Source organism: Anthonomus grandis, chromosome 11 (genome assembly GCF_022605725.1).
Source record: "Anthonomus grandis grandis chromosome 11, icAntGran1.3, whole genome shotgun sequence".
NCBI lineage: Eukaryota > Metazoa > Arthropoda > Insecta > Coleoptera > Curculionidae > Anthonomus > Anthonomus grandis.
In genome coordinates this window covers 10,589,702-10,612,880 of record NC_065556.1, presented here as the reverse complement: position 1 = coordinate 10,612,880, position 23,179 = coordinate 10,589,702, and the positions used below count along the sequence as shown (strand labels likewise).

The 23,179-nt window shown below is 29.8% G+C and overlaps 1 protein-coding gene across 3 annotated transcripts in view; it reads right to left on the bottom strand.

The window, feature by feature from the left end:
• Positions 1-23,179, bottom strand: part of LOC126742031 (sodium- and chloride-dependent GABA transporter 1-like) — a 130,987-nt gene that overhangs the window by 71,617 nt on the left and 36,191 nt on the right. For all 3 annotated transcript variants that reach the window (XM_050448558.1, XM_050448559.1, XM_050448557.1), the window contains exons 3-4: positions 9,647-9,910; positions 9,420-9,525 (exon numbers count right to left, since the gene is read on the bottom strand). In XM_050448558.1, the coding sequence (XP_050304515.1) occupies positions 9,420-9,525; positions 9,647-9,910 (370 nt within the window). The remainder of the gene's footprint in view (positions 1-9,419; positions 9,526-9,646; positions 9,911-23,179) is intronic.

The window sequence follows — 23,179 nt, the reverse complement described above, 5'->3', positions numbered from 1 at the left end:
TGGCTATAATTTTTGGGAAATAAAAGAACTAATAAAATAAAAATAATAAAATAAAGCTGTGTTGAAATCTTTAGAAAATAACAAAAAAACAGTGGCGTTCCTGTTTTTTTTTTTGATTTAACGTACATGTGCTGCAAGTCCGTTCCTGGACAAGTCAAATTACTTGAAATTACTCAAAAAGTTGCCTCACTATCTATCATTTAAAACCTAAAAAATTAATTTAAATGGCTTAACGCGTTTTTAATTCATTAAAAAAACTTTTTTTTTTGAAAAATTTCAACACTCCGTATTTTGGAATTAAGGCACTGCCGACCATCGATATCCTATCTCAAACTACTTTTTTATGGTTCCTGTAGATACTGTAGCATTTTTGACCATTTGAAGGAGGACACCCTGTGTATGTTATATGTTGTAATCTCATTATAATTGATAAAGCAACTCAACCTAACGTATCTTCCATTTACATATAACAAAGGTCAAAAGGTAGATCTTTGATAGCTGTAAATGAAACAAAAAAATACACAAATCATACAGTATTCAAAAATAATGACTATTACTAATAATGTAATACACAAATGGGTTGCATATCAATATTTAATAGATTTCCAATTATTCAATTTTACTTTCAAAACGCACAAACTCACAAAAAAACTTTATCAATATATAATATCAAAAGTTAATAAATAGCCATCCAGGTTAAACATAAGTCAACCATGGTAACCATAAGTTAGCGCTAGTAATGTAAACAGACGTAATGTCAAATATTTTTAACTACTTGTTTAGTCCTTATATAGCTGAAATATAAATTTGGTACTTCTTTTTACATAGTGTGCGTGCGCTTTTATATGTTAGTTAATTAATTCTTCTCTCATAACTTTTAAAATCTGGATGAAATGCCAGAAAGAAGAATCAAATTTTTGATAAGTAATTTTAAAATTATTATTGGAAATATGTCAATTGTTAAAATATATTTTAAAACAAATACGTAGGTCTTTATTATTATTTTATAAAATATGTAGGTATACAAAATGACGCCTGAAAATAAAGATCAATTCTCATCAGATTAAATCAGGTCTCACCATATTTTTTTTTTCAAATTAGAAATAATAACCATTTAAACATTAATATATAAAGAAGAATTGCTAAGGATGTGTGCTGACAAGGGATAAATATTAATAATTTTAATATGTATACTGTTAACTTTATAAAAATGAATAGCTATGTATTAAACGTGTATCATTAAAACCTCGGGGTTATAGTCTTGACCAAGACTAAAAAGTAATTTAACTATTTTAAAATTCACGCTGCTGAGAGCAGCTACTTTTTATATATAGGTTTATATTCCAAATGTTTTGATGTAGTCTCTTTTAAAAACTTTAAAGAAATTACACTATGAAAAAATAATTCAGTCAATTTAAAACATACATTTTAAGAAAACAGTAGCATGGAAACTAAATACAAAAGAATAGATAGTTTTATTAAATTACTCTCATTCAAAAAGTATGGATTTAGTTTCATATTTATATTACAAACTAATTCTGGGGAGTTATTATTATTTTAACAATTGTTAAACCACAAGTGATAAAAAATAATTTAAAACATCAATGAATGCGTGTTTTTGTAAAATATTTTTATTATAGACTGTCTTATTCTGGGCGATGCGGTATATTAATACTAAGTTTCTAATTTAAACTAATCAAGCAGATTTTGATATTTAAATAACAAACTGCCAAAGCTTTATGACAAATTTATCAAGTTTTAACCTTGCTAGGCAGGCTTGTAAAATGTACACAAAGGTATACATTACAAAACAGAATTATTGAAAATAGGAACTTATTGCCTTTAAAATACCGAGCCTATAGAAATACTTTTTGTTTAAAATATTTCATCGGCTCCAATATCTAAAATTATGTTATACATTAAATAAATAAATTTATTTTTTTTTTTATCATGTAAGGCCAAAGAGAATGTAAGAACCTTCCTCTTTTTCGAATTTCTTTGGCAATCTTTAAAGTTTCTTAAATGTCATTTTAATATACATCAAGTTACGCAACTTTGTGAAGAATTTAATTAAGATCACCCCCGAATTCTCTCACATTCCTCTTAAATCACCTTAGACTTTTAAAGAATTAGAATATTAGAATATTAGAAATTTAGTGTGCAAAATATGTGAGAAAATTTTAGTTATCACATCAATATTCAAATGACCATGACTGACAAAGATTCAATCATAAAAATGGGACTAATTTTTTCATTAAAATATTTAGTTTATTTAACTCAATGATAAAAATAGCTCGATTGTATTAAAAAACAGTCAAAAAGAGTTCCTTAGAGTTCCTTAAATTGTTACCAAAATCTTTAAATTTTAAACTCAAAATATAAGCATTTTATGAAATACGAAAATTAAAAAAACGCATTCGGATTTCAATATTATATTTAAGAATAACAATAGAAAATATATCTTCATGACTTACTAGGATCACTCTATAAAGAACATAGTTTATATAAACCTTCGAAAATTTTTCGATTCATAAAAAAATACATTCAAATATTTTTCATGATTTTTACTGATTTTAATGTTTAAGCAACGATTTTTTCAAATATCTTTAAACAACTAGTCTATTTACACACTTTAAAACTTCGACCAACAAATCGATAGACATCAAAAATAAAGGCAATCAACAAAATAAAGGGAATTTTCGTTCTGCCTGAACAATCTTCCTTGCCCCAGCGAGATTCTTCGAAACTAAACTCGTAAAAATCATTCTAAAGTACCACACTAGTGGCGCTATCTGTTTTTAATCTGAAAATGAAATATCGTCGCCGGATTTGCGCCGTCTTAAACGCAAAAATCTATTGATTTTCTTTATGGATATTTTTATAATGCAGGGTCTTAAATTTATATAATGTAAATTTTTTTGTAAATTTGGCTTTGTAACATTTTATTACAACTTTTTATATGCTTGGTTATGTTCATAGTATGGCTGCCATTTGCTGGGTTAAAAATAAAGGTGTGTTTATTGACTTATTATTTATAGTTAAATATAATAATAAAAAAATAATCCACTCAAAAACAAGGTATTTTTAATAAGGTGTTTTTAAAAAAATAGGTGTTTTAATGTGTAAAAATGTTTCTCTTAACCAATTGCATGTTTGTTTTTTTGTCGCCTTTTTGAACATTTCACCAATCGGCCAATTGTGAATAAAACTGTTACTTTCCAAATCATATTACTATCGTCAGTTAAGTGAGTTCACATTGTTCAGTCTGCGAAATGGGTAAATCAACTTAAACAGATGCCAAAATAGGACAACCATATTTCCGCTTTGATTGAATCGCAAATTGAGTATTTATTTCCACAATTACGAGAATTCGCGTACAGTGTAATTATACATCTTCAGGCGAAGATCAATATCATATATTGCCTTTAGAAGCAAAAATATGTATTATTATATATAAGCTTATTATACAGAGTGTATTCAAAATTGACCAACTTATTTTAACTATTTGAAGGACTCGTCAAAATGAGTTGAAATAGCAAAAAATTACCTATATGAAATTTGCATAATAAAAGAGATATTAAAACATAACAAATTTGAAAACTTAAGAGTACAAGGAAATAAAATTCGTTAATATTCTGATTGGTTGTTACATGGTTTTGAGTGGAAATCTTTGGTTTGATCAGTTGTATACAGCCGCAGAATACAGGTTGTATACAGGAAGACTTCCTTTAAGAATCCTTGTCCATCCTTATCCTTGTTCATTCGACTTGATGATGTTTTAAATTCTGATAGCCGAATACGATCCAACAATGAGTACTAGAGCCATAGCATCTTAAGTTGAAGTTTTTCATAGTAAAATGTGGTAAAAAATAAGACAAGAACAGTATTATCTTTTATATTGTGAATGGATACAAGCGCTATAACCTGAAGATCATCATTTTCATTAATGTCAAGTGAATTTCTTAATATGCCACTTTTATATAGATGATTTTTGGTATATTAAATTTTTGGACGAGTTCTACCAGGTGTTAAAATATATGACTCAACTTTGAAAACACCCTGTATCCTATGAACTATTCTATAAAATTTGATTTCGAATCAAAATGTAAAATAATACGATATTAAGATAAAATACAAAAAATAAATATAAATAAGAAAATTGTATCATAAAATATATATACAAAATAATTTGTCGTAGTGTAATAATAAAAGTTTTGTAGACTCCTTTTTTTATATTTAGACTGCCTATAAGAGTATTCAAGAAAATTTATGAGGCATTTAAACAATTGATGTTAAAGTTCGATTCAGTCAGTTCGATTCGTTCAGTTTATAAACTTTTCAGTTATTGAGATATATTAAATCATGTTTGATAGTGAAACATCATAAAAATTATATAAAAAAAACTAAAGAATTGATCAATCATGTCTACGTTAATTATTTTTAAAACCACTCGAAAGTTGAATCGCTAGTGCAAAAGATAATTTTCCTTAATTAAAATCGGTTTGTTTTAGCAACATTAATGCGAGACTTGTTATACAGTGCATCCGTAAAGTAACGGATAAATTTAATAAAAATGAAATGGACCGTTTCTGAAAAATGCCCGAATTCAATTATTTTAATATTTGGTTTAGGATTTTTTTCTACGTGCAAATTAAATATACAGGGTACCTAAAAAAAAGATGTGACGTCATCAATATGTTTTTTAAATAAAAACCACCTTTTTTAATGCAGAATCAAAAAGAACACATTTTCTTACAAAGGAAATGGTACAAATTAATAGTGGTTACATAAGCAATTTTGAACAAAAAATTATAATAAAATGTAAAATTAAAGAAATACCTATTTAAATTAAATGTTGGAATTGAGCACCGTCACCAGCCTGACAACAACCAAGGCGGTTTAAAAAAATTTTTGAACGTTGTGAATGACATCTAGAGTAATATTTTTAATTTCCTAGCATATTTGTTCTTTTAACTCTTCTAAACTCCCTGGTTTAGTGACTTACATTTTACTTTTTAAGTATACCCATAAAAAGTAATCGAGGGGAGTTAAATCTGGCGATCTGGGTGGCCATTCAATGAACCCTCGTCTACCTACCAAACGATTTAAAAAAACTTCATCTAGATAATTGCGAACGGGTAATGTATAGTGTGGCGCGGCTCCATCCTGCTAAAAAAGGACTACGTTGGTGCATGTCGGGTTCTTCCAGATCCAGATACAATCAGAATCGGGTTAAAATCTTCGCCACTGGTCTTCAGGAAATATTTCCTGAGTTTTTGAATACATTTGTACCCATATTTTTTCCAGATACGAGCAACAGTTGTATTGCTCATTCCCAGTTCCTCTCCAAGACTTCTAGTGAACCGTGTCGAATCAAGTTCTAAAGTACTGCAAACCATTTCTTCCCGCCGTTCTATATCCTGGACCAACAGGTGGTTCTTGACGTTTTGTGTGGCATTTCTTACAATCTTGAAGACAAAAAGATGTCTCAAAATTTGTAACCACATTTACTGCCGAATTGCCTCCATAAAACCATTTAATTAGTTGAACTCTTTCGGAAGGGGTATAAACAGCCATAGTGAAAAAACTTAGAACATTGAAAGGCTAGAAGTAGCATACCGTGGAACTATGGGCAGGTTTGTTTGCTTGCAACATCTCTGATGCAATGATGCCAAATGCTCATAGAGAAATGGAAAAAATCACTTTATAATATCATAAAAATTTTCAGTTGTTTCCGAAGGCTCAAAACAATACTACTGCTCCCCTTTAATAAAATATCAAGCATTTTTTTAAAGAAATTTGATAAGATACTCTATATCGAAGTCAATATACGTTAAATAAATGAAAATAAAGTACGAAGCCACGAGAAAACGGTAATGGCATCGCAACGCCGCTCGATCGCATTGTTGATGCCACCGATACAAGCAGTCTCTACCAGTGACGTCGTCAACAAATATTTACCTGATAAATTTTTATTAATTATTATAGAGTTTGAGTATAAGTAATATTACCATTTACGAGCTATTTATGTGTTTTTTAACGGACTTCGTTAAAGGAAGGTCCTAAAAAAGGCAACATTTTTGTCAAAGCATTTTTATGGAAATTAAATATTTTAATAATAAAATATTATAGATTTCTTAATAAATCATGTTTTAAGACACACATTTTTATTATTTTGCATAATTTTATTGTTATATTGGATAAAACTCAGTTTTACATCACTTACTTTATATCACATAATATATACTTCTATGGTGCTGACTTTTTCAAAGGGACAGTATTGCTTCAGCGGGAAGAGTTAAAACTACAAGGATGTTCAAATTGTGAAGGAGTTGCAGGTTTTTTATAGGTTATAAAATTTTTATTATGAGTATTTAGCCTGTACAATGGTTTTGAGACATTTGACAGTGACCTATATAATACCTAATACCAATTATTATATGATATTAATTTATACTAAAAAACAAAGCTTACCTGAGAATAAAGACTATGTACAATAGATTAGATTAGATAGTTTATTAGTAGAAATATACAAGTACTTTTACAAGTCAAATAAAATATGTAGTATGTTGGGCTTTTTCGAAAATTATGTCATTATTTCTTAAGTATTTTAATAATGACTTGAGAAGTCTAATTCAATTTCTTTGGCGCAAATTTGTTTGTTGCAATCTTCGAATTTTAATTTTTTGTTCTTTATTTTCTTTTCCATAATTTGGTGATGAGTGATTTAGCTTTTGAAACGGTGGAATCATCAGTGCTTAGGTCCTCAGGATATAATTTTGATTTTACCCTAGAATAATATACACAAAAATACAGTATTAATTAAAAAGAAAAAGAAAAAATTAAAAAAATATATTATGATAAACCAATTGATCAATAAAATGCATGTTATTATAAAGAATCTTTGTAAGATCATACATTTGATTAATTGCATTTAATTAAACAAATATAACACAATAAAATACTATATGACTTTTAAATAAGATATATAAAATAGGATGATACATGGCATAAAACTAGTAGTCTATTTTGAGTGTATTTTTACCTTTTCCTTGGCATTCAGGGAATGTGTAGCAGTTAAACAAAAACGGCTTGGATGAGAAATAGTAATTGTTGACCTAGACCCCACGGTAACTATTAATCTCAGATGCAGTTATTGTTGATGATGAATGATCAGATCTGTAATTATACAAAATTTGGTGTATCAAGAATATTATTCTATTTTAATTATCCATACTTGTCTATATTAGCTTCACTGTTTGTACTATATACCATTTTGGAAGCTAAAGAAGTTTTTGCACTCTTCAGGAAAACTACCCCTGCAGCTTTGAAGGGTAAATCACTTGGTAAATTAACTGAATTATCGGCTGCTGTGTTTTTAACCAGTGCATCAGAAATCCTAGTAAAAAAATAGTTTTACACACATAACTAATTTAATAAGTATTAGGTATAAATAAAGTTTATATAAGTAACACTAATACTTTTTGTGACGATTTTTTTATACTAGAAAAATATATTAAAAAAAAATTACCTTTGAGGTAGAGCTGATTTTTTTAATAAAGTCTGGCTACTGATAATATTATCTTCCTTATATAAGAAATCACTTCTAAGGATGTGATCTGAATAAACAAATATGTTCTTTTTAATTGTGTTGATTTCCATTAATAAAATCCATTGTTCCCTGTGGGCATATATTAAGCAATCTATAATAAGTATTTGATATTTAATCAAAAAGCAAAAAAAATACAGTAATCAATTAATATGTGGTGCCAATTACTATATGTATTATTGTAAGTTGCAATATGGTAAAACAAACAATAAATTATCGACCAAATTTTAGGGAAAGACAAAATTAACTTTATACATAGATATCAATATCTAAATAAATTTCAAAATTCTTTAAAGGCAATAAAAAATTAGTAATTTCATCTATCTACCTAATATCTATATTAAAAAAACATAACTATATAGGTACATTTAAAAATATAAATATTTTGGTATTTTACGCACACTTTCACATTCAAGTTTTTATTAGGTTAATATCTATAAGATCCCCTATTCTACGTTTATGACGATGGTAACCCTATGATGTGATGTTATGAAAGTATCAGTACTTACTTGTGAAAAGATCGGCTGGAATCACCTTTTTATCATGATGCGGCACAAACGACACAAGTTTTTGCCATCCTAGCAATTAAAAAAAACACTAAAATGTGGCCTTTTTCCTTTTTAAACCAAAAATTAATGAAAATACACGAATCCAGAAAATAAACAAAGAGGCCGTTTGACAGATGACACTACGCGTATGGCTCAGGCGCTTAAGCTCCGGTGTTGTCGCTTCAAATTTTTTAGAAGCAGTTTTAGCGATAAGAATGTTAATAATTTTGTTTTTTTGCTTAAGGATATTATATTTATTCTTAAAATAGGTTAATTGTAGTATTTATTCTTTTTATTTTAAATTTTCCTATAAAGTACAACACAAATAAGTTAAATTAACGTTATAATGGTGGTTAAAATATAACTAAAAATTTCCTCCGTTGGAAATTTGCGTCGACTTGACATCAGAGAATCGGCAAATATGTTTGTAAACAAAAGACCCCTCTTGCCCCTGTGCACATGTTGGACTCAAACAAAGTTGTTGTTTACTAATTCTAGCCTTTCAATGTTCTAAGTGAAAAAAACACGAAAATAACGCTCAAAAATTATTAATGCAACGTGCAGTAATACAGCAAAGTGAGGTTTGCTGACTCCCGGTTCAAAAAATAAAAACGAAAAATTCCGCCGCCTGCAAGCCGCAACCAAGTGGTGTTGCCATTATTTTGGGTAATACGTAGCTCACGATAACACGATCTGTATATTAGGATTTTCGTTTCGTGATTTGTAATCGGGAAACGCAAATTTACTTTTTCGACTATTATTTTAAGTTGCAAGCAATTTAACCATAATCAAAAGAACAAAAGTGGACTTGGACATGGATACGGATTTTTTTGCCCCATTAAACTTTTAAAAATGTATTGGAAAAATATTCTAATTTTTTAAAACTACTTTTTTTCTAAATGTTCACTAGAATATAGCATATATTAACTATAATAAAACCATTTATAATAAAAGTATCATAATAAATAAAGAAATGAAGATTTTTATATAAATACAACAGGTAATATAACTTTAGAACTTTTATATGCATTTAATTAATGTGGTTTGGATAAACCTTTAAATGGGCCTTCAAGCAGCGTAAGTTAAATTAAAACTTACTTTAAACGCGAGATTGTTGGCAAAATGTATATCCAAACTTTTGGTTGACTGAAACTTTTTTCTAATTATCAAGCGGTAACTTTCACCCACTAGGACCATTTGCTATATACGGTTGGCATTATGCATTTAGAATTTTAATATTATATTTTAAAATATGAACTTACTCAAAAAACTCCTCCACTGGCGATGATTTATTTGTAGAAGATATATTAGCAATTAGAGAAATGTTGCTACCTCCAACGAAGCAATCTCCAGTATTCCACCAGTTCCCTAAAAAATTAATTAAAAGTGTATTTTTTTCATAATTAAATTTTGCATTTTACAAGTACTTTTAAAAGTTTTTTCTTAAGTTATATGTTATTATTTTTATTAAATAGTTACCGTTACTCACCACATCCATCCCAAGGCAGCTCAGGTAAAGAAGAGAAGGTGCTTATAATATAAAATAGTGTCCAGGCAATAATTATACAATAATAAACATCTAAGAGGAAAACTATAGTCATGGTAGCGAAGCCTACTCCCTTCAGGATAGGGCAAAGGTGTCCTACAAATGTCATTCCACCGGAGCCCAAGTATTGACCGATTGCGACTTCTTGAAAGAAAAGGGGTATTCCACATACTACCATTGCTACTGAATAGGTAACCAGAAAAGTTCCTAAAAAATGGGAATGATTTTAAAATACCAAATAAAGTAATGTAAATAATTTTATTTTAAAAGAAGTAAAATCTGCGAGACCTCTCAATCACGATTGATGAAAAAAAATACTGACCTTAAGAGGTCATTATGGTGAACATATGTCAGCAAATGAGCCATTTGAATTATAGAGCAGGCAAACTATTTAGTGCGAATTTACAATGTTGTCTTTTTGACAAGTAAAATAATATAAAGCAAATATCCGCGAATGAGGTGTTTAACCTGTAAAGAAAACCAACTATGTGGAACTTATTATTTTGTACTTTATTTTAATGACTATTTAATTATCCTAATATTTTTAAATATTGGTTTACTCTGGCCCTTCAACATTTCGTTGTAAACTTACCAGTGTATAGGTTTTTCTCTAAAGATATCTAAACAGACTAATAAAAAAAAACTATTTTTACTAAGGAAGATCTATTTACAAAGATAATGGCGAGTTGTACCTATGTAAAAGCTATTTCGGGAATATTACAAAAGGTTTGCGACTCAAAAAGTCCAAGATGCAATAGAATTGGAGCAAATGGTAAAAATCAACAATAATCATAAACAATAATTTATTTTTAATTTCCTAAATCTCCCCAATAACCCTCCGCAATAATAATTTATTTGCTCTAAAGCAAAATTATAAATAATTAGAGAGAATTTATATAAAGCACAAAATAATAAGAATCAAATAGTCTCTTTGTTCTACAGCCCAACGGATCAATTCGTGGGCTTAGAACTACAACTAGATATCTCAAAAAGTGACATTGTTGGGAATGTGAATTTTTAATAATGCCATATTTCTTAAAAAATTTTTATTTGTTGTTTTTTCTGTATTATTGGTTAACATTTTATTTGGTTGTGAAAAATGGATTGCTTTATGGAAACCAAACGTGATTCTCTCAAAATTTATTTTTGGTTCATGAATAAAAAAATTATCCACTTGTGTTTTTGATATTCCAATCACCGATTTAATTAGTTATCTAGTTGTGAATAAAACATTTTTTTTGAAAATATTTATAAAGTCATTTATTAACAAATTGATAAAATATACCCCAAATATTAATATTAACAACAAAAACAAACAAGTTATGCTAATCACTTTTAGATCCAGACTCCTGGCAATTTTTTATTTTTATTTTTTTGGTCACCTTTGTGTTGAAAATTTTTATAAAATGAGAGCCTGTTTGAATAGAGAATTCAAGTCGTCGTCATACTTTTTTTTTGATATTGGTAATACTGACGCATATAAAGGCTTGCGTTCTACTAATAAAAAAAGCACCCTTGATTCCTGTTCGTTTTGTACAACCAAGACTTCTAAACTCTTGCTGAATGCACAGAGTCACATTCCATTTCACTATGACCAACAATCATAAACTTTAAATCTATTGTATGCAAATTAGGTAATTCTAATACTACAGTCAAGCACATTCCTGCTGTAAATTTATTTAGATTTTGATCGTCACAACGGTCGCTAAAGCATGAAATATGTTTAATTCTGGTAAAAAGAGACTGAAAATATATGTATAAACATATTCCAATTTTACAACTGCCTCTCTTGCCATCAATTTCAGACCAAGCAAAACAATGAACTTCATGTGAAGCCACATTGTAAATCGTAAAATTGAAAGACTTGAAACGCTGTTTATAAAAGAAGTTTGCTGAAGATCAAAATTACAGCTTACAAATTGTTGACCTGCCACTGCATCCTGCGCGTGGTCCTTATCATTTCTTTCCTCCTGTCGTGCTGGAATTTTTGGGCAAAAGGTGACTTTAATACTTTTCTTCTAATTGATCCTTATTTACACAGGTTTTGTAAGTCATACAAGTACGACATTGGTCTTTTTTTTGGATCGTGAGATCCTAAATTATATTCCTCATTAAAAATTTTCCGATATGTAGGTGGCTTATCCAGTTCCAATCTTTCCTTGGTATACATTCCGGTATACATTAAATTTATATAACAGAGGGATCTAGATATTTCCTTTTTGAATCTGAACGACAATACAAATCCGATTGTAGAATCACACTATTGGCAAAAATTTAATAATCTGCGGTCAACGAGCTATATTAAAGATTTTTGAGTTAACAAAACAAATTAATTTATTAGTTAATTGAAGAAGGTGCATTTACAGGTACGCGCAATAAGAAAAAAAATATATTACTATTATACCACTAATCTATTACTAAATAATAAATATACGCATATAATGTAAAATCTGTATTAAATTTTGTGACACCTTGTATAATAAGTCGTATTCCTGTACTGAAACCTTATTAATCATAAACAATTACAACTATAAAAACACTAAAAATTAAAACAATTGTTGATAGTCTCCCTACTTTTATTGTATTGCAATGAAAAAATACCATAGACATAACCTCAAAAACTAAACGACAATTAATTTTTTTAATTAAGGAAAAGTACGGTTTAAAAAATAAATCTGTGTGTTCCCTTAAATTCCTAAGAGCTACTGCAACTATTCTTTTGCTTCTGGAAATCATATTTTTTGCAAAACAATAACAAATTTCACGAGCACTATACACGTGTTGCTCCACTGTTTACCAAAGACTAAAACAACAACTGGATAAGTAAAAATGCCGTATTTATTTTGCTGCTATAACTAGGTAACTAAAGATACCTAGTTTTAGTATAAAATATCACGCGTATGTAAGAAATACCTATTTTCAACAATTGCGTCTGCGCAGAAACGGACTATTTTAGAAATTATCTAGTTATTGCACTAAATAGAGCAGAGATCGTAGATCAGTTGCTAGCAATGTTGCCAACTCGTAGGAAAAATCCCGACTCATGGGAAATTTCGAGGTTCAAAGGGAAAAGGGAATTTTTAACCAATAACACCATATTCGTGGGAAATTCTAACATTCATGTAAGATTTTTAAAAAAATGTGTATATCATTACATACTCCTATATTTCTAGCAAACAATAAACCTATTTTTTTAAAGCATTTTTATTAACGGCAATCGCGACTTACCAACTGTCAAATGGCCACATCGATAGTTTTCCACCTCACTACTACGTACTGTAGCTGAACACAAATTCTTCGTGGGTTTACCGGCTTATTTATTTAGATTATTATTTTCATTTTGTTGCCATTCTGCTTTTGCATTTAGATTACTCATTGTGATTTGTTATAATACGTATTAATCTAATTAATTAACTGACGGTGTTATCGTTTGTTCAGCTGTAAATTGAGTTTATTAGAGAATATTCCTGACATAATGTCCATCAGCTCGTCAGATGAAGATGAAAGCACCACAATGAATGAACCGCCAGGAAAAAAATGCAAAAATAAAACGAAAGTCTTTCAAAATTCTTGGTTGGAAAATCCAGATTATAAAAATTGGTTAAAACCAGTTAAAAGTAATAATGAAAAATGCAGGTAGGTGATTTTACCATTTTGATTATATGTGCGACTCTCTTTTTACTTATGTAATTATACTTTTTAGATGTTCAGCATGTAATGTTACTTTAGTGTGCGGAAAATCCGAACTAGATAAACATAAGAAATCCCAAAAACACATTAATATAATGAATTTTGTAATGTGTACACCTTCAGTTTCCACATTTATCAAAGCTCCAGATGCCCATATTGACCAAGTAAAATCATTGGAAATAGCAATATCTTCATTTTTTGCAGAGCATAATATAGCATTTCAAAATGTGGACCACCTTACTAAAATTCTTAAAGCATATTTACCACTCCAACTTATAAAAGATGCAACTCTCCATCGAACCAAGTGAATAATTAAACGGAAATAATTAAAAATGTACTGTGTAAAGTAGAAACTGAAGAGATTATTGAAATTTTACGTAAACAGAAATTTTAAATACTTCTTGACGAGTCAACTGATATTAGTGATACTAAATTATTATGCTTTTTGGTAAGTATTACCTACGAATTTTAATATTTATCTAAAATTATCTTTTATACGTATAGGTATCTGTAAATGTATTTTTTTATTTATTTATTAGTATTAAAAAGTACAATACTTTTGCAAAAGTCAATTCAATGTTTTTATATAAACGAAAAAAAACTACAGTTGATCTACAAAATATAAATCTGTTAAAAAGAAATAAAAATAAATTTGTACTAATATAAAAAATATGTGCATGCACTTCTCATTTAATTAATTTTATTATTTTACCCGAGGATACCTTAAATGCTGCAACAGTCTTTCGAAGCTCCATGCAATCAAAAAATATTGATTGTACAAATTGACAAGTTACTAAAGCACATTTGAATTTACATAATCAAAGTTTGTACTCTTTTAAAACTAAAAAATAAAATTTTTCCAGAATTATATTTGTTTGTTTAATACCCATTTTCACCAACATTTTTAAGGAGATTTAAGCCTTTAATTTTATTTAAGTGTTTTAACACTTAACGCTTTTTAAGCCTTCCTTAAATGTCGGTAAATGAAAATGGCAAGACTGCAGACTCCATGGCCGGCTAGTCCCAAAATTCCAAACCCCCTCCCTCTTTTCTGTCTGTATTTTATACCGTTTTCCAATTGCTTGCACTGACTGCACTCAGTTTATCTCCATTTTTTAAGGCCTTCAATAAAAGAAAAGGATAATAATAAAAATTGCACTCAGTGCAGCCGGTGCAAGCGAATGGAAAATGCTATAGAATTCGTGGGAAAAAAAGGACATTGCCGTCCGTCCTTTTGGAAAATACCATTTCATAGAGTTGGCAACACTGGTTTTTAAAACTACTCTTTAACGGTAACTTCTTTCTTTTAAAAATTGAGTTATCTAGTTGTAGTACTAAGCCCACAAATTATACTGATATATAATTGATAAATAAAAATGATAATCTGGTTTGAATCTCTGTTTGAAAATTCCTACAATCTCTTAAAGCTTCTAATTATCTATTAATTATATATCTATGCATAGTTTATGTTTAGGATTTATGTATCTCTCTGTATCTCTCTGTATATCAATCTCATGCACAGCGATTTTGAAATAGAGATCAGATAAGATAGATAGCATCAAGACTCTAGAAGAATAGCTCAAATAATTAAAGCAAAAACTAAAATTGGAGACTTTCTGGTCGTAAGAAAATCGTGCAGCGCAAAAACGATTAAATATTGCTATTTAATTCTTAGAACTTAGGGCTCCTACGAGTAAGTAGTTAACGGTAGACTCAAATAATATCTTGTAAGTATAACATTTTTTATTATAAATATTATATTAATAAGATAAATATTGATTTAACCCCGTAAAATGGATTATCCGCTTCGATTAGTACTGGAATATTGTGGGACACAGGTATTGCATTTTTTTTTAGCATTTTTTTTTCTTCGCAAGATAGACTTCCTTTACGCTTGTGAGAGTGTTATATAGTTAGTCGCTTATTTTAATTAGTTAAATAGTTCATATATAACCAAAGAGAGTGTGACTTGTACTTGGAGAAATGAGGAAGCTCGCCGTATAAAATAGCCAGCTCAGATGAGTGGAGTTTCTTGTTCTTTCTTTTCAATTCAATCGAATATTGGCAATTTACCGCATATTTAAATACTTTTTACACATTCCAATTATTTCCCATAATACAAAAAAACCAAATGTATTATTCTGTTTCTAATAAATGTTTAAGCACTTCTTTGTACAATATTACTTTTATAGCATGTCTCAGTAGTATTATCCTTTTTAGCTCTTTTAACATGCCCAATAGCATCATATTTAAAAAAAAATATGTTTTCCAACGGACTGGAGATTTCATCAGAATGAATAAAACTTTTTTAAGAATTTACCTTTTTTAAACGAATGCAATTTAAAATCACTCTTGTAAGCAGTTAAATGCTAACCACAATATCTAAAGAGAAAATATATTAAATTACTGTATTTCTGTACTCTGCCAACATGCAAATCTAAAAAAAAAACATAATTTTTTTTTTTTTATATTTATCAGAGCGAAAATAGAAAAAATATTTTCCATTAGCTATAAATAGCGCCCAATTTGAATACCTAAAATGTTATATTTCTTTGCCAAACCCACTCGAAATTAGCTTGCTACCTCCCACAGCCTTCTAAATATTTTCTGTTTATAATTTTTAGTCTAGTAACCCTTAACCATTAATATAATATGTATGTAATAATTATTTTACTTAGAATTTTTATGTTATTTTTTTATGTCTAGTATTGTTGACTAAAATTAAAATGAGGTTGTTTTTTCATTATCACTAATAGTAGATACAAAACTCGGTCGTCAGAATTATCTGGAAGTATGCCGATAAAAAATGTAAATTCTTATACGACCCTTGCTTGTTCACAGAGGCTCCCTTGCTTTTAGGTTGACATACGTAGGGAAGAAAATGGGGAAGTCGAATGAGGGAACGCTCGCTCTTTTTTATGTTTTCAGTGTTCCCAATAAGTAAGCATAAAAACAAATCTACTCTTGTTAACATTTTGTGTACGAATTTATTTTTATTTCTTTTAGATAGGTTAGACATATTCTTATGGTTTAAGGATGGTCAAAAATGATACTCTTTGATAAAATTTAATTTTTTTTCTTTTTTTGTGAGAGATAACAGGTATTTACATTATAAAACCAAATATTTTTAAGAAAACATTTTATATTTTATCTTCACATTGTATGAAATTCTTTAAAATATTTTTTTTGCCGTTGAGTCAAAAGGCAACGTTGCATCTAAAAAAGTAAAATGTTTATCATTAAATATTTAGATGCAATAAAATTAGTAGTTTTTGCCGCCTATAGGCTAATATATTATAATAATTGTAAACTATACTAAACTGAACTGCTTAGAAACATTTAAAAAACAATTATTCTTTAAAACACATTTTATAAAACGTAAAAAATAAATAAAAATTAAAAATTAAATGTGAAAAAAGTCTTACATTTTTTTTTCGAATTTTCTTTTTTGCAAAACCAGTAATGATATCAGTAAAATTAATGTTATTTGCCACATCTGATTCAATATTTAATATTGCCAAAGATTCTAGTCTTTCTTGTTCGAGGGTTGATCTTAAATATGTCTTAATTCGTTTAAAAGAAGAGAAACTTCGTTTAGCAGAACAGTTTCAGACCGGTATACACAATCACATACACAATCTAAATACAATGTCAATATTCGAATATATAATTAAGTTCATTGTATTAAATGACTTATTTATCAACCACTTATATCAAACCACCCGTGTCTTTTTGAGAATTTACCACATGCTTCAGAAAATGAGATGTTTCACCTTCAAAGTTTATGTCTAGGTTATTGGGATAGCTCTCCTGTAACAACAAAACAGTTCTTTTTAATTCACCAGAACTCATATTTATCAGTAGAATAATATCTACGAAAATTTTTTATGCATAAAATTTTTCGTAACATGCTCGCCGTTTAAGAATTTCAACTAGAAGGGAATCAATTATACCTCGTTATCTGTAGTTTCAACTGGTCGTAATTTAGCTATTTTCCTCCTCTTGTGTTTTTTTTTATACGTTACTTCACAGCACACAAATTTCCTTCGCATCGTTTTCATTTACGTCAAATTTTCTGGTTGAATTTTCATGTTCCTGAACCTTTTTCACCACATTTTTTTAGCCATAAAAGCCACCCGCGCTAAACTAAGAGTCAATATTTTATAAAAGCAAGTAAGCAGCACAAAACACTCGACCTAATTTTCTCCGAATACATCCGAAAAATCCAGTATCGACCAGTTTCTCTACCATTGGGTAACTTTCTTCGGAATACTGATATTGAACAATATCGTGTCTGATCTGAACAGACGTGTTTGCTATTATCCTCATATATCTCTGCCTGCTATATCTCCTGATATAACGCCGTTAGACTTTTTTCTATGGGGTCATTTGAAATCTATTGTGTTTACTCCTCAACCTGACAGGATAAACTTCGTCAGTGCATCATCGACAGCTGCCATGATAACATGTTTTTGAAAATGTCCGTCAGGAATTTAAACATCGCCTATATCATTGTTTGACCAAAAACGGGCAACATTTTGAACACTTATTGAAATAAAAACTGATATTTTCATGTTTCTGGTTTCTATCTGAACAAATTAAGATAAACAAAGATTTTTCTAATTTTCTCGAAAACGAATCGACCGATTTAAAAAAATCAAACGTCAAAATAAAAGACTTTGAAAGACCTTTTAAACAAGATATTACTCAATACCCCTTGCCATTTAAAAATTTTAAAGGAGATGACTCTGGAGGGCAGAGGATGAAAGGGAGTGAAGTAATTTTAGGTTAGAAAGTTGTCCCCCTTGACAAACCTTTTGACGTATTTCGGCGTTTTTTTTTAAACAGTGGTTTTCGATAAATTAGTGGTGGAAAGTTTTCAAATGAACACCCTGTATATATTTATATATTCGTTTATTATCAAATTACTAAAATCTTCTGATATGTTGACAAAAGGTTCGCTATTTTCTTTTTGTACTGAAGATGGGCCAGGACTTCATGTATATACCTTCTAGCGTAGAAAGTGTCGTCGGTGGTTTTAGATGGACTTCAGATAAATCTACAGGATAGTCCTAGAGTCATAGAGACCAAAAACAAACTAACGTATTGCCCAAAATCGCTTCTGTTCCGCTTTTGATGCGCCACTTTATATTTAGACAAAATTGTCAACATTTTACCTAAATCGCGAAAGTGGATCTAAAAAGGAACTGATTACAGCTATCCCAGAAGGAAAGACAGTACCTCAGATGAAATTCTACATAAGCAAAATAAGTATTTAGGGCTGTGGAGAGGCCAAATTCTTTTGCTATGCTTCTGATGCGATAGTAGCCAGAAGCAATTTTTTTGTTTAGCGCTCTAATGTGTGTGTCAAACTAAAATCGAAGTTAAGACCTAAGAACTTTGATGTAGGAACATTTCTAGTGGTGTGATTTTTAATGAAAACTTAATCCGCTTAAGCATTACGAAATGAAACCATGTTTGAGTTTATCAAATTTAAGATTAATTTGTTTTAATCGCACCATTGTTTTATTTTTCCGACATCAGCAGCAATAATAATAGTTACGGCAGTGGAATCATCTGCAAACGCTCCAAACTCCGCAGAGATATCTAGACTTAGTATCTCATTTATATACGCCAGAAAGAACGTTGAACCGAAAACAGACCCCTGAGGAACATCGCTTTTAATGAACTGAATGCTTCATGTCTTACCGTTGCATGTGACTAATTGGGGTTGTTTGGTTAGATATCAGCTGAACCATTTATTTTCGCCACCTCAGACATCATACATTGAAATCTTTTGCTGTAGAATGATGTTGTCCACGCTTCATAAAACTAAATATCGTATCTAAAGTGCTTTTGCCCTGCTGAAAACGGAACTAATTTTTACTTAAGATATTGTTTTCCACGAAGAAGTTGTCAGTCGTTTATTTGCCAATTTTACTATGAATTTAGAGACCGTAGAGAGCTTTGAAATTAGGCGAAATTTGTCGGACTATATAAGTGACCATCCTTGTAGATTGGAACTACAAGTGCAGGCTTTAGACAGTCCGGAAAATTACCGTAGAAAAGGAAGTATTGACAGAGTAAGCTGGTGCCTGCAGAACAGTAATGGGAAGTTCTCTCAATATGTTTAATGTTAGTCCATCTGTCCCGGTAGAATGTTTGTTTTTTAGTTACTGAAGAGTTTCCCTTAATTCTTGTATGTTGGCTGCTGCAAAAATGCATGAATTTGTTATTACACATTTAAGTCGAACCTCTGGTAATGTTAGAATAGTTGGTAAGATTTTTATTAATAATATCCTTGTTAAAAATGTGGCGTTTTTTTAACTTAAAAGCACATAGTTCGCCAGAGAGTGACATAACTATACCCTACTTAATTTAAATCTATTTCTAAGAAGCCGTTACTAAACATTCTAATAGAAGCATTATAATTTTGCAAAAAATTGGCGATGATTCTGTTAGGTTTGATATCGTATTTAAGTCCAATCCAACTAAAACTGTATCTTCGTTACCAAGGAAGCAAATATGTTGCAATAACTCTGAGGACAGTACCTCCGCACTGTAGAAAGGTTTGCAAATCAGTGTGCACAGTGTAAAGTGATTTGTCTATTTGTTTCTGTACGCTTAAAGACAACCCATGAACCCTCTGATCTCCTACTAGATAGCTATCTCAAAAAGTTCAATTCAATACTCAAAAGTGGAATATAGACTACTGGAGAATTCTTACTGATACAGATCTTAAAGTTATCCTGACTCTACCTTATGTTAAAATAAATTACTAGAAATCAAAGCTCTGAAAAAGAGAATGATTTTTTAGGTAGCATGAAAATACTAACTCAAGAAAATAGTTATACAGTAACATAAATATTATAATAATAATATCTAGGGATCAATTTCTTGAAACTTACTGATGTATTCTAATAAAAGACACTGCAAATCATACTAAACTGCAAGTTGGATGCAACGCTTCCTACTAAAATAGACTCTATTGTATAGACCTTAGACCTCTTGTATTAGCTCTGATGAGAACTAAATAAGGGACTATAAGTTATAAAGCTTCTGTCTTTGCGTAGTGATCAAAGACATAATCATTAGGTTAAGAAAATAAAAATAACTTTTTAGGGAAAACATAAGATATAAAATCGCAGTTTTATTTATGTTTCATTGAGCGATTCAAGAAAAAGTTTTAGGCAGAAAATGACCTACATTTAATTAAAGAAAATATATCAAGCGTCCTAAATATTTTGCCGGCTGAAAAATCATTTTAAAAGAATATAATTTATAAGAGTGCTTAACTCAGTATTTTCTCGAAGTTGGGTGAAAATACTTTAATAGGAAACTTGCAAACTATATAAAAAACTTAATTTGGTTTTTACTGATTTTATTACCAGATTTTGCCTTCTCTAAGGAAGTCTTAAGGGGGATACTCAAATAACATATTTTGTATGCAAGTGTACCAAAAAGGTCTATTTGAAATATCTCAAAGGGACTATTTAAAGCTGTAATTACTAATTCCATCCCACGCTGTGAGGGAAAATGGTATACTATATGACGAGGGGTAAAAACCGTCATTTTCAACGAATATAAAGTACAAAAAAGAGAGGGTCGTGATTTACACAAGTTAGGTTTAATGCCTTCCGGCCAATGATTTCCAATGGTTTTTTTCTTATTAAAAGCGTATGAAACATTAGCTGTATCCTAAGAAACCCAAAATTTAAAAAAACTAGTAAATAACAAAAAAAATTACATACAAATAATACTTTTTGGTTTCTAGTTCATTTTGCAAAACTCCAAAATTGCGGTGGGACGCCAATTTGAAAAATAAAATGCGTCATGCGATAGATCGTTTAAACACGCCCACTGACTTTTACCCAGAGCAAAATGGTAACCTTTTAAAGTCATTCGTATTTTTATTTGCATTTAAAATAATTAAACTTTAGGAAACACAGAAATGTAACTATTTCCATTCCATCGCCATTAACTTGAAGACAGTAAAATAATCTATTGAAAAACTCTTCACGAACATTTTGGAAAGTCGCAACGTCAATATTCCGACATCCATCAATTATTATTTAAGATACATTCTGGCTGAGAGACGTAGACTTTTTGTTTTAAGTAGCCATTAAATAAAAAAAATCCAGAGGTGTAAGATCGGGCGACCTGGCTGTCCACTTAGTAGGCCCTCGACGACCAATCCACCGATTAGGGTAAGTATTAGTCAAATGTTCCCTAATAATTCTGCTAAAGTGAGTCTTTCATCAGAAGAAAAACAAATATATACTCGTATTATAGCAGCTATGGTAAGAGATCCACAACAGTCTACTTCCATAGTTGGTGACACATATGATATATTTTCTTCTACTGCGAATAGGGTACTTAAAAACATAAATAGCATCCGTATAAAATTCAAATGGGTCATCAATTGACTGAAGATAATCGACGTATGGAATCCTGCGAAGTAATGACCGATAGAATATGACGCCAACATGCGTATGTAAAGAATATTTGTTTCAGTAATAAATGTACATTTTGTTGAATGGTATTGTTCATAGACGAAATGTCCGTTGTTAGAGCGACGTAAATCGCCACACATTTCGTGAAACACACACACATACAATTTCCAGAAAAAATAAATGTGTGGGCTGGCATATTAAGGAATCACATTGTTGGGCCTCTCTTTTTAGACCAAAATTTGATAAGAAACCTTTACTTAAACATGTTGGAAAATGCAGTAGAACCACTGATCCCTAATATTATTAAAGACAGCAGAAATGTGACCAGCCAGGTCGCCCGATCTTACACTTCTAGATTTTTTTATGTGGCTGCTTGAAACAAAAAGTCTATGTCACTCCATCAGATCTACGTCCAAGAATAATTGATACATGTCGCAATGTTGATATTGACACTTTCCAAAATGTTCAAGAAGAGTATTTCATAGATTATTTTACTGTCTTAAAGTTAACGGTGCCAATTTTCAACATCTTTTGTACTGAAATAGTTACATTTCTGTATTCCCCAAAAATTAATTATTTTAAAAGGAAATAAAAATGCGAAAAATAAGATTTTGACAGGCTGCATTTTGCTATGTGTAGAAGAAATGACTTAATATTTTAGGACCATAAAGTATTTAGTCGGAGCTTTCAAACGATGTATCGCATGACTCCGCTTTCTATTTAATTTGGCATCCCGCCGCCATTTTAAAGTTTTGCAAAATGAGCTAAGAATCAAAATGTAGTGTTTAGGTTGCTAATGATATGTTCCAAATTCCAATTTTATATGTTCCAATTTTTTATATAAATGCATTCAAAAGATAAGTGTGGGGGAGGAGATAATTAAGAGCGGCAGTGTATATGACATTGATGTTTTATTTTTCGGTTCACACAGCGAAAGTTATTTTCTGTAACTGTTTACCCGGCCAATTGATTTAACTATAAGAAAATAAAAATATTTTACCAAAAAACATTGAAAAAACAGTTTACCATAGAAGTATGTATATAGATTCTTTTTTTCGTGCAATATACCCTTAGTTCATGAAAAGGGCAGAATTAGCAATAGTATAATAAAGCTAAATTGGTCATACTCAATACTTCAAAAATAATTGTGCATGTAATAATTAATCCATATCAATGGCGAGCGTTTATTTCATTGTCTGGAGCTATTCCAAGTAATAAAGTATCTTGGGGTACAAATTGCCAAAAAACATACATTTATAAATATTATCATTCATCACTTAATAAACAAATGACTTTTAGGTGCCTGCGTGCTAAATATTTTGACAAAAACCTT